General features: G+C 47.9%; 1 protein-coding gene across 3 annotated transcripts in view; it reads left to right on the top strand.

Annotated features, from left to right (window-relative positions):
• The window catches only part of LOC119955832 (cysteinyl leukotriene receptor 1), a 60,427-nt gene that overhangs the window by 22,625 nt on the left and 21,238 nt on the right, over positions 1-16,564 (top strand). Inside the window, exons 3-4 of one of the 3 annotated variants that reach the window (XR_005458536.1) lie at positions 7,077-7,154; positions 7,271-7,400. Coding sequence is in view for 2 of the 3 variants with exons in the window: in XM_038782427.1 (XP_038638355.1) it covers positions 7,325-8,326 (1,002 nt within the window). In the remaining variant the exon portion in view is untranslated. Of the gene's footprint in view, positions 1-7,076; positions 7,155-7,270; positions 8,509-16,564 lie in introns of those variants that run through there. The other 2 variants (XM_038782427.1, XM_038782428.1) reach the window with 2 other exon arrangements.

Genomic DNA, 16,564 nt, shown 5'->3' with positions numbered 1-16,564 from the left:
TGCTCAATTAAACCATTGAAATGCTCGACTTTTATATATTCATACATATTATTTACATCGTATATTTATGAACAAAGTTAATTACTTCCCCCTTTTTAATTGTTCAACAACTGAGTTCTTGTGGAGCAATGGGTAGTGAACCTGCTTCAGAGCCAGAGAAGTTCTGGGTTCACGTCGATCTCAAGGGCCTGGTGGCCAAGGAAGGTTCATTCATAATGAGGCCAAAGAGGTTGAGTATGAACCTGCAAACCCTTCCAATATATGTCAATGGCAGGCAGTAAGAGTGGGAACAATTCTTCGTCAGCCATGAGATGGAAAGACAATTGGAGCCTTTGCCATCACCAATTTGAGCTCGAGACTGCAATACACACATTAAAAGAGCATGTTGCCAAATGCCAGTTGGCTGTACAGCTGGTATGGATCAGACTGGTACTAACACATGGGGCTCGATATCTACTTTGGCTGGGGTGGATGTGGGACCAGCTCCCTTGCCCCACATGTGGCAGATATTGCGGCACTGTATGTCAGACTTGCCTTCAGGCAGATTAATCAATGAAAACGGAAGTTGTCCAAAACCTCATTTTGCAGTGTGGGTCTGTAAAATTTACCAATGTTCGATCATGGGAGGGATGATTTCCTAAGAACCATTGATCTTGACTTTAAGCAATGATATGGGACAGCTGCTCATTATACATCTCTCCTTATTGTTATTTGCATTGAAGTCAGTGGAAATAAATATGGAGTTAATCAGACTGCTGACGCACTGGTACTTGTTTTACAAAGCCACGATCTAACCGATTGCCTCTGCCACTCAGTAACCAGCGGTTGGGTGACACACATTCTCATGCAGGCACTTTCTCAAAGTACTTGTTCGAGATTAACAACTTGACTGCTCCCGTGTTGTACTAAACAACTGTCTTGCCATTCAACATGACTAAGTTGGGCTATGAAAATTCAAACAACTATTTTATTGTTTTCTGAAATAAGATAAAGTGCATTTTGAATATATGTGGCACATGCTCAAAGTCAGTGATTTTGAAACTTGGAACAGCATTTATGGCACACCTATAATCATTGAAAGACTTCTGCTTTAGTCAGGTCCAAACAGCAATCACCAGAATTCAACATACTCCTTCGAGCAATATGTCATTCACTGATATTTGACAGCAACGTGCCAGCTTTTGAGGCATGGAATGGGTGTTGTAGCACAGCGGTTAGCACCGTTGCTTCACAGCTCCAGGGTCCCAGGTTCGATTCCCGGCTGGGTCACTGTCTGTCCAGAGTCTGCATGTTCTCCACATGTCTGTGTGTGTTTTCTCCGGGTGCTCCGGTTTCCTCCCACAGTCCAAAGATGTGCAGGTTAGGTGGATAAATTGCCCCTTAGTGTCCAAGAAAGGTTAGGTGGGGTTACTGGGTTACGGGGATATGGTGGAGGTGTGGGCTTAAGTAGGATGCTCTTTCCAAGGGCCGGTGCTGATTCAACGGGCTGAATGGCCTCCTTCTGCACTGTAAATTCCACAATTCGATGATTCTATGATATAGTGGGTAGAAAGTGTGCACTCATTATGCGCGGGAAGTACAGTGCCCACCATACTGGGGACGGCAGGAGAAGAATTAACCATTGCCCGTGCATGAAATCAATGTTCGGATAAGCATCCACAAATTGGGGGCTCAACCAAAGCCTCTTTGAAATTTTCATTCTAGAATTGACCATATCCAACGTTAGCCCAGCTGTGTTCATGAAAATACCGTCTCCATGTGGCCCATCTTAAAATGGAAAGGTACTTACTTGGATGTGAAGTCAGAGAGCCCCACTGCAGGGTAGAAGGCCATTTGTTTTCCCCCATTTCTCGCTCTCCTGATTGCTTGCATCATTCCCCCAGCCCCTTGAAACCACGCCCCCTTCCCCGCATAACATCCCCGAGGGTTGCTAATGCAACGGAACTGTCAGAAATCCAAATCCTTTTCGCTGGTGATATGTCCGTGGTGTCCAGCTGGCAACGTTGGCTCACCAACCTGACCTAAATGGGACCCTAGGTCCAATCCCAAGTGAGCCTGGTGTGAGGGAGGTAGACCTCACATTGGACCTCACATTGCATCCCTTACAAAAACAGACAATGCTGTTTGCAGGGGATGTGCGTGTGCAAATTGGCTGCTTGTGTTTTCTGCATTATGGCAGAGACTGCACCTCAAAAGCTCTTTGGGATTTGTTAGATCATCCCAAGGTTATACTGTATCAGGTTACATAAATGCAATTTTTCCTTCACCGCAAGTGATTGATTTTGTTTACCTCGCTTTCAACAGAACCCAGATGCCCAGCAAGTTGAAACACTTTGTAGAGATGTTTTTCTTGGGTTCATGTTTCTGTACAGACACAGTTAGGGTTGAAGTGTCATGGCTGTACTATAATGCATACAAGGAACGCAAAAACCATCTCATCAGGTATACAATTCAACTTTTATTCCTTCAACTCGAGGATAATCTGGAAACGGAATTTTTCTTTTCATTTTACACTCAATAGTGTGGTTAAGCTAGATGTAATGCAAAGCTCCTCAGTAGAAAGCCTGGGCGGGATTCCCTCAGCCCCACGCCGGGCCGGAGAATCGCCGGGCCAGGAGCGAATCGTGCGACGCCGCCACAACACCGGTCAGTCGATTCTCCGAATAGGGCTCGGAATAGCTGCTCATGGGGGCCTGTTGACGCCGTCGCAATACACAACTGCGTTTCTGACGGCATCAACACTTAGCCTCAGGATCAAGAGAATCCCGCCCCCAATGTCTTGCTTTATTGTCTTTCCATTTTATTATTTGGATCTTGACTCAAATGTGATTCGGAAATCAGCGCCAACTACAGGGCAAGCTCTATCCAATTTATTCACGAGAACTATGGTGCTATTACCTAAACACGGTTTAACCAACAAAACCTAAATGATTTCCCCCAAATCTTGGTTCGATAACTGTGATTAATTGTGCTCCAGGAGATTTCATCACATCTCTTACCCCCATGCTCTTTCATTAGTCGGTGAACACATTCATCCTTGTGATAAACTATCTTTCTTCGCCAATTGAAAAAAATTAATTTTACAGAATGTGGGTGTCCCTGGCTAGGCCAGCATTTATTGCCCATCCCTGGTTGCCCTGCAGAAGGTGGTGGTGAGTTGCCCTCTTGAACCTCTGCAGTCTTGAGGTGTAGGTACACCCACAATGTTGTTAGCGAGGGAGTTCCAGGATTTTGACCCAGCGATAGTAAAGGAACAGCAATATATTTCCGAGTCAGGATGCTGTGACTTGGAGGGGACCCTCTAGGTGGTGGGGTTCCCTGGTATCTGCTGCTCTTGTCCCTCTAGAAGGTAGCGGTCATGGGTTTGGTAGGTGCTGCTTAAGGAACCTTGGCGAGTTCCTGCAGTGCATCTTGTAGATGGTAAACACGGCTGCCAACAGTTCGCGGTGCTGGAGGGTTTGAATATTTGTGGAAGAGGGAGCAATCAAGCAGGCTGCTTTGTTCTGGATGGTGTTGAGCTTCTTAAGTGTTTTTGGAGCTGCACTCATCCAGACCAGTGGAGAGTATTCCATTACACTCCTGACTTGAGCCTTGTAGATGGCGGACAGGCTTTGGAGGGGCTCAGGAGGTGAGTTAATGCCATAGGGTTCCTAGCTATTCAATGGTATTGCCATCGCTCAATCCCCCACAATCAACATCCTGGGGGTTACCATTGATGATCAGAAACTGAACTGGACTAGCCACATTAATACTGTGGCTACCAGTGCAGGACATTTAAAAACCCTCTACCACCGACGAACAGTGGCAGCCGTGTGTACCATCTATAAGATAAGCTGCAGTAACTCACCAAGGTTCCTGAGAGAGCACCTCAGAGAGAATGGGAAAGAGGGATATGGACCCCAGAAGTGTAGAAGATTTTAGTTTAGACGGATAGCATGGTCGGCGCAGGCTTGGAGGGCCGAAGGGCCTGTTCTTGTGCTGTACCTTTCTTTGTTCCAAACCCACAAGAAGTTCATCTAGAAGGACAAGAGCTGCATATCCCTGGAACCTCACCACCTGGAGGTTCCACTCCAAGTCACAGCACCAAAACTTGGAAATATATTGCCGTTCCTTCACTGTCGCTGGGGCAAAGTCCTGGAACTCCCTCCCTAACAGCACAGTGCGTGTACCTACACCTCAAGGACTGCTGTGGTTCAAGAAGGCAGTTACCACCACCTTCTGAAAGGCAATTAGGGACGGGCAATAAATGCTAGCCTAACCAGCAATGCCACATCCAGAAAATGAATTTTTAAAAATTCACTCACCTCACCTCTGCATTCAGCTCTTTTTTCCATATTTGAACCAAGTCTTTAATGAGGTCAGGAACTGAGTGAACCTGATGGAACCCAAACTGAGCATCCGTGAGCAGGTTATTGCTGAGTAAGTGCCACTTGATAGCACTGTTGCTGACTCCTTCCATCACTTTGCTGCTGATGGAGAGTAGACTGATAGGGCGGTAATTGGTTGTGTTGGATTTGTCCTGTTTCCTGTGTACAGGACAAACCTGGGCAATTTTCCACATTGCCGGGTAGATGCCAGTGTTGTGACTGTACTGGAACAGCTTGGCTAGGGGTGCAGCAAGTTCTGGAGCACAGGTCTTCAATACTATTGCTGAAATATTGTCCGGGCCCATAGCCTTTTCAGTATCCAGTGCCTTCAGCCATTTTTTGATATCACGTGGAGTGAATTGTATTGGTTGAAGACTAGTATCTGTGATGCTGGGGACTTCCAGAGGAGACCAAGACGGATCATCCACACAGACCTTCTGGCTGAAGATTGTTACGAATGCTTCAGCTTTGTCTTTTGCACAGATGTGCAATGAGGATGGGGATATTTGTGGAACCTCCTTCTTCAGTGAGTTGTTCAATTGGCCACCACCATTCACGGCTGGATGTGGCAGGACTGCAGAGCTTAGATCTGATGCGTCGTTGTGGAATCGAATAACTGTCTATTACTCGCTGCTTATGCTGTTTGGCACACAAGTAGTCCTGTGTTGTAGCTTCACCAGGTTGACACCTCATTTTGTTTCTCCTGCCATGCTCTCCTGCAGTCTTCCTTGAACCAGGGTTGATCCCCTGGCTTGGTTGTAATGGTAGAGTGGGAGATATGCCAGGCCAAGAGTTCGCAGATCGTGGTTAAGTAAAATTCTGCTGCTGCTGATGGCCCACAGCACCTCATGGATGCCCACACTTGAGTTGCTAGATCTGTTCAAAGTCTTTTCCATTTAGCACGGTGGTAGTGCGACACAACACAATGGAGGGATCCTCAATGTAAAGACGGGACTTTGTCTCCACAGGGACTGTGCGGTGGTCACTTCTACTGATACTGACATGGACAGAGGCATCTGCAGCAGGCAGGTTGGTGAGGATGAGGGCAAGTATTTCCACATGCTGCAGTCCCAGTCTAGCAGTTACTTTAGAACCCGGCAAGCCCAGTCTGTGGTGGTACCAAGCCATTCTTGGTAGAAGTCCCCCACCCAGAGCATTTTCTGTGCCCTTGCCACCCTTAGTGCTTCATCCAAGTGGTGTTCAACATGGAGGGAGTACTGATTCATTAGCTGATGGTGGACAGTATGTGGTAATCAGGAGAAGGTTTCCTTGCCCATGCTTAACCTGAAGCCATGGGACCTCATGGGGTCCAGAGTCGATGTTGACTCCGGACTGTATACCACTGTGCTGCCACCTCTGTCCTGATAGCGAGACGGGACATACCAAAGAATGGTGATGGTGGTGTCTGGGACATTGTCTGTAAGGTATGACTCTATGCATATGACTGTCAGACTGTTGCTTAATTAGTCTCTGAGACAGCTCTCCTAACGTTGGCACGAGGCCCCAGATGTTGGTAAGGAGGACTTAGCAGGGTCGACCGGGCTGTGTTTGTCCTTGTCATTTTCAATGCCTGGGTCTATCCGTTTTCATTCCTTTTTCGTGGTTTCATAGAACTGAGTGGCTTGCTGGGCCAATTAAGAGTCAACCACATTGCGGTGGGTCTGGAGTCTCTGGGGTCACATGTAAGTCAGACCAGGTAAGGTTGGCGGATTGCTCTTCCCTAAAGGACATTAGTTAGCCAGATGATTTTTTTTAACGTCAAACGTATCACGAGAATAATTCCAGATATTTTATTGAGTTTAAATTCCACCATCTGCCATGGTGGGATTCGAAACCTGGGGCGGGAGTCTCCGACCCCCGCCGTGTCCTGAATTCTCCGGCACCGGAGATTCAGCAGGGGTGGGAATCGCTCCGCGCCTGTCAGCAAGCCCCCCCCCCGGTGACTCTCCAGCCTGCGATGGGCCGAAGTCCTACCGCTGTCAAGCCTCTCCCGCCGGCGTGGATCAAACCACCTACCTTACCGGTGGGAGCAGGCGGTGCGGGCAGGCTCCGGGGTCCTGGTGGGGGCACGGAGCGATCTGGCCCCAGGTGGGTGCCGACCACGGTGGCCTGGCCCGCGATCAGGGCCCACCGATTGGTGGGGGGGGGGGGGGCCTGTGCCCTGGGGGCACTCTTTTCCTTCCACCTTCGCCATAGTCTTCACCATGGCGGAGGCAGAAGTGACCCCCTCCACTGTGCATACGCGGGGATGACGTCAGCAGCCGCTGATGCTCCGGCGCATGCGCGGACTTCCGCTGGCCGGCGAAGTCCCTTCGACCCCGGCTGGTGTGGCACCAAAGGCCTTCCATGCCAGCCAGCAGAGCGCCAACCACTCCAGCGTGGGCCCAGCCCCTCAATGGCAGGGCTTGGCCCCTAAAGGTGCGGAGACATCCGCACATTTGGGGCGGCCCGACGCTGGAGTGGTTCGCACCACTCCATCACGCCAGGACCCACGCCCCGCCGGGTAGGGGAGAAACCGGGCCCTGGTCCTCAGAAACCCTGGGTCTCTGGATTTCTAGTCCAGCGACAATACCACTACTCTATGCCACTGCCTCCCCATTCATGCATGTCTGTCAGCCAAATAGTTTTGTATCTGGTAAAAGAGAAATGTTCAAAGAAAAGGAAAAAGACAAACAATCCCTTTTAAACCTCCCTGTGATTTTTCTCCAGGGATGCACACAGCAATGACCTAGAGATTGAGCATCAATTCCAGGCGATTCCAGGCCAATCTTATCTGCATCTGGGAAGGTACACCCAGGGTTGATCCACATTTCTAATTTTATATTTAATGTGCATTTCAAAACACTGCAGTGGTTGCAATTTTGCATTTCAATTGAAATATGTGTGTTTGCTTATATTCCTAGGTAAATGAACCGAGGGACCTGATGTGACAGCTCTGCTACTCTCAATGCAAAACAATGACCTTCAATACTTCAATCAGTAATCCTGCATGCAAACCTCAGAAGCTGGTTATTTTCATCCCTACTTTTCTAGGTGTGGTTTTTATGATTGGTTTTGTTCTGAGTGCCTTAAGCCTTTATACGTTTTGGTTTCGCTTCAAAAAATGGAAAACCGGAATGATCATCCAGTTTAATCTGGCTTTATCGGACATTAGCATTGCTCCAGCGGCACCACTTATGATTATCTACTTCTCAATGGCGAATCATTGGCCCTTTGGACAGTTCCTCTGTCAGCTAAAAGTGTTCTTATTATTCATACACATGTACGGCAGCATCTACTTTCTCACCTTGGTGAGTTTGCATAGATATATCACGGTCGTGCGCCTGACTGAACACAGTATTTTTAAGAATCAACGGTTTATGAAAGCAATTTGCATTGGCGTATGGGTTTTCCTCTTTATTAACGCATTGCCATTCTTTTTTATCCTCAAAACATCTGAAATGAGCAATGTTACCCAATGCTTACGTATACACCAAACTGAAATGTCATTTGTATACTTCACATGGAGCATGGTCAATATATTCCCTGGCTTCATCATCCCATTTATGGTTTCGGTCACTTGCTATAGTTTACTTGGATTTTATATAGTCAAAATGGATACCAGCCTTTCGAAGAGATCAGCGATGAAGGTGAAATCAATGGGAATGATTGCCGTGTCTCTGGTTATATTCCTTGTTTGCTGCTTGCCGGTACAAGTCTCGCGTTTAGTTGGTGTCATAGTGCAACAGTCGCATCCTGAGAAGTGCCAGTGGCTTTATAAGATCGAAAATATTTATTATGCGTCTATTGTGCTAGCCAATGTGAACTGTTGCCTCGATCCTCTACTCTACTGGTTTTCCAGTCGGAAATTTCAAGAAGCTTTCAAAGGAACTCTAAGTCTATTCAGGTGTCATTGCAAACAGTGCAATCCAAGTTCCCGTGCAGATACTTCAATTGCAACAGCAAGACCCACTGCTTAGACACTGAAATGTTTCTGCTGCAGTTGTAGTCATAGGAAATCAGGAGAGGCGGTGGTATAATGGCATTGTCACTGGACTAGTAATCCAGGGACCCAGAGTAATGATCTGGGGTCCCAGGTTCAAATCCTGCCGCTATCAATGGGAAAATTTGAATTCAATAAAAATCTGTCCATGATGACATTGTTGGAAAAGCTTATCTGGTTCACTCATGTCCTTAGAATGAAAATCTACATGTGACTCCAGATCCACAGCAATGTTGACTCTTAACTGCCTCTTCAGGGGCAATTAGGGATGGGCAATAAATGTCATCCAGCCAGCGATGCCAACGTCCCATGAACCCATAAATAACTATCCTGGGGCTTCGAACTATATTTTGCTTCAAAACAACCACGTGCCTTTAAATGAATCTATCATAACCAGGCGACTGCAATAGATCTAAACATTTCTTATTTTACGTGCTTCAAAAGAACATCATATCATTAGCTGTGATTGTTTCTGCCATGGTGGTAAACGTCGCTGCTTAAATGCAAATTCTTTCTTTAAGACCATAAGAAATAGGAACAGGAGCAGGCCATTCAGCCCCTCGAGCCAGCTTCGCCATTTAATAAGATCACAGCTGATCTAACACTCACTCAGTCCACTTTCCTGCCTTCTTTCCGCGAGCCTTCATCCCCCTACTGATTAAAAACCTATCGACCTCAGCCTTAAAAATGTGCAAGGACTCGGCCTCCACAGCTTCCTGGGGTAAAGGATTCCAAAGATCCACCATTCTTTGAGAGAAGAAATTCTTCCTCAAATCCATCTGAAATGAGCACCCCTTTATTCTGCGACTATGCCCTCTGGTTCTACACTCTTTCATGAGTAGAAACTTCCTTCCAATATTTACCTTGTCTAATCCCCTGAGAATCTTGCGTGTTTCCATCATATAACCTCTCATTCTTCTGATCTCCAAGAAGTGCAAACCCAATGAACTGGATTCTCCCTCAGCGGGACCTCCGTTTTGCCAGCAGCTCACTCATGCCCGCGGATTTCCCAGCTGCGTGTGGGTGCCCACAATGGGAAACTCCATTGGACGGCTGCAGGGATGGAGAATCCCGCTGTCAGCGGGGGGGGCGTCGCACCAGAAAATGGACGTGGCGGGATGGAAAATGCTGCAAAATCTGTTTAATCTTTCCTCATATGGTGGTCCCTCCCTACCCGGCATCATCATCCTAGAAAACCTCCTCTGTTGCACAGCCTCCAATGGAAGTAAATCTTTCCTTAAATATGGGAACGAAAACTGTACACGGTATTCTACATATGTATTAGTGTATGCTGCAATCTAAAAGCATTTTGTCAAATATTTCCTCTCTCCACTCTGTGTGTTCAAATTGCAAATGCAAACAAGTTCATTTTGAATGTCACCACACATACTGCAGAAAAGAAATCTTCCCCAGCATACTTAGCATTGATAAGGGCGGCGCCATATCTAGACATTCTGCATTTAGTTAATTGTTTCAGAGGCTGTGGATGAAAGGCATGTAGGTTTTCTGGGTGCTACGGTTTTGAGTGAGGCTGGCTACCTCTGATATTTATCAGGGTCGGGTTTCAGAGTGTGGAAAGTTGAGAAACTCCAGAAGTATGGGCTTTCCCCAAAAACTTTAAAAGTTTGATTCCACAGCGTATGTACTTCTTTTACTTCTCAGCCCTTTCAGGCAAGAAAGATTCCAGAAATGGCTGCCACCAAGGTATTTGTAGTTTAACGTGATGAAGGAAGGGATTGGGCAGATAAAGTGTGTTTGGGAAAGATGGATAATTGCAGGGGTCGAGGGTGAATGTGGGGGCTTTAGCGAAGCTGACAGATCGCAGGGTTGAGTGTGGGCATTGACAAGATGGTGGAAGAAGTTTGTGGGGGTTGGGTAGGGGGGAATGGAGGAGGTGATATCAGGAGATTCAGTTGGTGGGGTGGCAAACTGAGAGATCGCGGGGAGATTGAGAAAGGATTGGGGGTATCAGTGATGATAGGATCAGAGGAGATCACTAATGTGGGAGAGAGACTTTAAACGTTAAATCTATCAGGCCTGTAGGAAATAATGCTGCGCCTGTTGCCTCTCCAGCAATGCTGTAAAGGCACTTAACTGATGAATCAAGCCTTGTTGCCTCCTTTTACCTACCCAGGTTTCCCAAGACCCCGGCAATCTGATGCATTTGAGTTAAAAATATAAACCTTGTTAAAATGGAGAAATACAATCTTCTTAAAAGTTTTCAATGAACCCTCCTCCCCCATCGCTGAGAGTAGATTGATTATGTACCCACATCCGATCTTCATTGAAGCCAAGTAGGCAAGTTCAAAACAGACTGGGTACGATCTGCTCTGGGGTATTTAAATGACCCCTAACTGAGTCTCCTCTATTTCATTTTATAAAGCTTTTATGCACTTAATAGTTTTCATTTAAAACAACTACCAAAACTAGTTTCTATGAATAACCAAGAAGCTGTGGAAGATTTCAGGCTCCTAAATGCAAACAGTGTGTATGATATCAGTGATAGTGTTAAATATATAATATCTCTTCAGCCACCATTCTATGCCTCTCTAGATTTTACTTTCCATTGACTTCAATTTATAACCGACAAATGATTGGATATTGTCCCATTTACATTATTGCCCAAAGTCAGAATTACCTCTTGTGGGTCTGTGGGTCATTTTGGGGGATAACTAGTGGAGAAGTAAGGCAGAAGCTAAAAGTTAAGGCTGGAATTTATATTTCATTGTTTCTGTTGTTGTTTTTCTTCTCACACCCAATGGTGCACACGGCAGTTAGACATATGACAATAGAGGATGCTGGGAAAACTCAGCAGGTTTGCCATGAGAGAAACAGAGTTAGCGTTTCTAGTCCTTTGGCTCTTTGTCAGTACTGAAGGGAGGGAGAATGTGTTAGATTTGTATAAAGTGCAGCAAAAAGTATCAACTTTAAGAACAAAGGACAGATAGCCTCGTGTGGGAGTGAGGGGGTGGTTGGTTGCATTGAAGCAATACATGTGTGGGATATGTAAAAAAAAGGGACTTTTAAGATGGAGGAGAAAGTTTAATATCTAAAGTTGCCCAATTAAATGTTGAATCCTGAAGGCTGCAATTTATCCCATGTATGTATAACCCCACACCCCAAACCAGGCTATCCTTCTTTTGTTCTTAAAGTTGCAACATTCTGTTATAGTTTCTACAGAATTAACATGTTCTCCCTCCCTTCAGTTCTGATGAATGTCATAATATCCACTCATGTATATCATGAGATGCAGACAGGCAGTGATTGACACATTAGAATAACCAATGAACACACACGACACAGAACAACCAATCACCCGACAGGACACCACCACTATAAAACCCACAGGGCATTAAGACCCTCCCTCTCTCACAGGACAAGGCTAGGGAGATAGTCGCAGGGCACAGGCCAATGAACGTCAGTCATCACCATGTGGTAGAGAGCTAGTCTGGTCAAGCTAGTAGGAGGTTATCAGTTAGGTTAATAGAGTGTCAACCCACAGCAGATAATGTACAGCAATCACCAGGTTCAATAAAACAGTGTTGGACCATCTCCTGTGTCGGAAGCCTGTTTCTCGTTTTACTGCATCCAGTTGCAGTCGATGTTAGACCAGCACATCATGGTACCAGAGTGCTATTAACTCTAACGAACCTACCTCGAGTGAATCTGCAAAGACCAGCATGCAGCGGTATGGAAAAGATCCAACCTCCACCGCAACTCCAGATCTCTGGCAACCTCGGCCCCAACTAGAAAGTCTTCAAACAGAAGTTCCTCATGTATATCGAGGCCGCTAACCTCAAGGCAGCATCGGATGCCCGAAAGATCGCGCTGTTCCTGCCGACTGTGGGGAACCACGCCATCCACATCTATAACTCGCTCACGTTTGCCGATGGCGAAGACAAGACGAAGTTCAAGACGGTTCTGCTGAAATTCGACAACCACTGCGACATTGAGGAGAATGAGAGCTTTGAACAGTACATCTTCCAACAGAGGCTTCAGGGTAAGGATGAACCTTTTCAGTCCTTCTTGACCCATCTCCGCATCCTGGCGCAGCCATGTAATTATGACTCGACGGCTGATTCCATGATCTGGGATCAGATCGTTTTCTGGGTCCAGTCCGACTCCCTGTGGGAGCAGCTCCTCAAAATCAAACAGTTGACCCTCTCTGTCGCAACCGAAACGTGCGTTGTCCATGGGCATGCCAGGAATCGTTACTCCCGCATCAGGGCAGCAGAAAATGCAAAACTATCCTCCCACGAGGCAGAAAGGGTGCAGGCCATCGCAAAAATGCAAGGCCTGAGCATCAAGGAGAATGGCCGTTTCACACGCTTTTCCAGGGTCCCTAGGCATGCGCACCACGACCGGGTAGACGACAAGGCTGAAGACCCCGATGCACAGTGCGAACGTCGGCCGACCGCACTGCGCATGCGCGATGGCGCACAGAACGGGCTGACGTCAGCGTCATGACGTGTCCAAATTGTGGCTCCGCCCATTTAAAGCAGCAATATCCAGCCAAAGGAAGGCGATGTCTACAGTGTGGAAAGCCTGGGCATTACACGGCCTTATGCCGGTCCACTCCACCAACCACCAGCCAGCGATCCCAGCTGCAGCACAGACGTGTCCGCTGCATACAACAAGGCATGCAGGATTCGAATCCCGACAGCCCAACGGACCCCGATGTTGACTGCCTCGAGTCTCCATACCGGGTGGGCATAATCAACACGCGCGAGCTGGCCTCCATCGTGCCTGCAAACCACCTTTCAATCCTCACTGTGGATCCTGACGACGAGTGGTGTGCTGTCATCATGGTTTACCAGTCTCGCATCCGATTTAAATTGGACACTGGCGCATCTGCAAACCTCATATCACAGTCAGACCTCGACAGCATCCGAGACCAACCTAGCATTCTTCCACCAGCCTGCCAGCTCCTTGACTACAATGGCAATGCCATAGCTGTCAATTGATCGTGTCAGCTAGGTGTATCTCACAAGGCAATCAAAGCGACGTTACAATTCGAGATTGTCCGGCCTGACAAGGCATCCCTGCTTGGTGCTCGCGCATGCAAACTCCTAAATCTGGTCCAGCCCATCCATGCCATGTCCTCGACACTGGCGACTGCCTCGCCCAATGTAAATCTGCAGGCTGAGATAGATGACATTCTCACGCAATACCACAACGTGTTTGATGGATTTGCCATGCTCCCATATCATTACAAGATATTGCTCAAACCGAATGCCATCCCAGTCATCCATGCATCGCACCGGGTCCGGCTCCTCTCAAGGATCGTCTGAAAATGCAGCTATGAGAGCTCCAAGACCAGGGTATCATCTCAAAGGTCACGGAACCAACAGACTGGGTCAGCTCCATGGTCTGCGTCAAGAAGCCCTCTGGTGAACTCCGCATTTGCATTGATCCCAAAGACCTGATCGCAACATCATGCACGAGCACTCCCCGATCCCAAAGCGTGAAGAGTTAACCTGTGAGATGGCTCATGCCAAACTCTTTACCAAGCTGGATGCCTCCTGTGGGTTCTGGCAGATAAAGCTGGACGAATCCAGTCGGATGCTGTGCACGTTTAACACTCTGTCCGGCAGGTATTGCTACAACCGCATGCCTTTTGGTATCATATCAGCTTCCGAAGTATTTCATCGCATAATGGAGCAAATGATGGAGGGTATGCAGGGGGTGCGAGTCTATGTGGACGACGTGATCATCTGGTCCATGACGCCCGAGGATCACATCGCTCGCTTCAAACAAGTTTTCCAGTGGATTCATGAAAACGGCCTCCAGCTCAACAGGGCCAAACGTTCATTTGGTAGGTCCGCTATCAAGTTTCTGGGTGACCACATTTCACAGCACGGTGTGCAACCTGACGCTGACAAGCTGCTGGCAATCAATGTCATGAAGACCCCAGAGGACAAAAAGGCGGTCCTCCGTTTCCTCGGGATGATGAATTTTCTCGGGAAATTCATTCCCAACATGGCATCCCACACCACAGCCCTCCGGCATCTCGTAAAAAAGTTGATCATGTTCCAGTGGCTTCCCGCACATCAAGCGGAGTGGCTTGAGCTGAAGGCAAAGCTCACCACAGCCCCAGTACTGGCATTCTTTGACCCAACCAAAGATACCAAGATATCCACAGACGCAAGCCAGGATGGCATTGGGGCAGTGCTTCTCCAGCAAGACGACTCTTTGTCCTGGGCTCCAGTGGCATACGCATCCAGGGCCATGACACCAACCGAACAACGGTATGCCCAGATCGAAAAGGAGTGCTTGGGTCTCCAGACTATCTATACGGCCTGCCAAAGTTCACGGTGGAAACAGACCACAGGCCTTTAGTCCACATAATCCAAAAGGATTTAAATGACATGACACCTCGGCTGCAGCGAATTCTTCTTCGTCTCCGCGGTATGTCTTCGAACTCGTTTACACACCGGGTAAGGAGCTGATCGTCGTGGATGCTCTATCCTCATCCATCACCACGCCGTGTGAACAGGGCGACTTCATTCGCCACATTGAAGCACAGGTGCAGCTGTGTGCCAGAAACCTCCCAGCCACTGAATTACTGCTGCAGCGCGTGATGAAGCCCCTCGCCCATGGCTGGCAAAAGGGGCAGTGCCCCCAGTTCTTCAACGTTAAGAATGAGCTGACGGTTGTTGAGGGGATCCTTCTTAAACTAGATAGAATCATCATTCCCCAAAGCATGCAAAACATGGTGCTCAGACAGGTCACCTGGGGGTCGAGAAATTTTGACGCAGAGCTCGGCAGGCAGTTTACTGGCCTGGCATCAGCCAGGACATTGTCAACACTGTCCTCAACTGCACAACATGCCAGAAATTCTAACCAGCTCAGCCCAAGGAAATGCTGCAACAGCATGAGATTGTGACCTCTCCATGGTCCAAGGTGGGGATAGACCTCTTTCGCGCCAATGGGCGTGATTACGTGCTCCTGGTCGACTACTTTTCCAGCTACCTGGAAGTGGTGAAACTGTCGGACCTCACGTCCAAGTCCATCATAAAAGCCTGCAAAGAGACGTTTGCCAGGCATGGGATACCACTCACGGTAATGAGTGACAACGGTCCATATTTCTACAGCCAAGAGTGGTCCGACTTTGCACGATCCTACCACTTTAGTCAGATCACATCCAGTCCCCATTACCCGCAAACAAATAGGAAGCCCGAGAAAGGGGTCCATATTGTCAAGCGGTTGCTGTGCAAGGCTGCAGGCTCAGCCTCGGATTTCTACCTGGCGCTATTGGCATACAGGGCAACCCCTCTGTCGACTGGTTTGCCTCAGGCGCAGTTGCTCATGAACCGCAACTTGAGGACTGTTCCAGCTATCCATGTTCCCGACATTGACCACCTCACTCTGCTGCAGAAGGTGCAGCGATCCAGGGACCAGCAAAAGATCACGTATGATGCTCATGCCACGGAAATGCCTGCGCTGGCTCGAGACAATGTTGTTCGTGTTCAGCTGCCTGAGGGAGGTTGGTCAGCCCCAGCTGTTGTCGTCAGACAGGCTGCTCCCAGGTCTTTCGTTGTCCAAATGGCTGATGGCTCCATTTTACGGCGCAACAGGAGGGCGCTGCGTAAAGTTCCCTGCCCATCACCTGACTGCACTTCTCCGCATGCCATCATGCTTCCTCCAGACGTCTTGCACCACGAGGCCACCGATTTGGCAGCGATCCCATCTGTCCACAAGGCCACCGAGATGGCAGCCATCCCGCCTGTCCAGGTGCCACCATTCCCCCCCCCTCCATCTCTGTGGCGATCGACAAGAATTCGTCGCCCACCACAAAGACTGAATCTATAGACTTAAATCTTGTAAATTTTGTTCAGTTTGCTCTGTGTCTGCATGATAGACACCTTCCCATGTACATATGTTCATTCATTCCCCACTTGTACATAGTTATGCATGCATATACAGTCACGTTCCAAAATTTATTTTAAAAGGGGGCGATGCCATAATATCCACTCATGCATATCATGAGATGCAGACAGGCAGTGATTGGCACACAGCATAACCAATGAACACACTCGACACAGAACAACCAATCACCAGACAGGACTCCACCACTATAAAGCCCACAAGGCATTAAGGCTCTCTCTCTCTCACAGGACACGGCTAGGGAGATAGTCGCAGTGCACAGGCCAATGAACGTCAGTCATCACCATGTGGTAGAGAGCTAGTCTGGTCAAGCTAGTAGGAGGTTATC

Source organism: Scyliorhinus canicula, chromosome 21, assembly GCF_902713615.1.
Source record: "Scyliorhinus canicula chromosome 21, sScyCan1.1, whole genome shotgun sequence".
Classification (NCBI taxonomy): Eukaryota; Metazoa; Chordata; class Chondrichthyes; order Carcharhiniformes; family Scyliorhinidae; genus Scyliorhinus; species Scyliorhinus canicula.
This window is presented reverse-complemented; position numbering and strand designations above follow the sequence as displayed.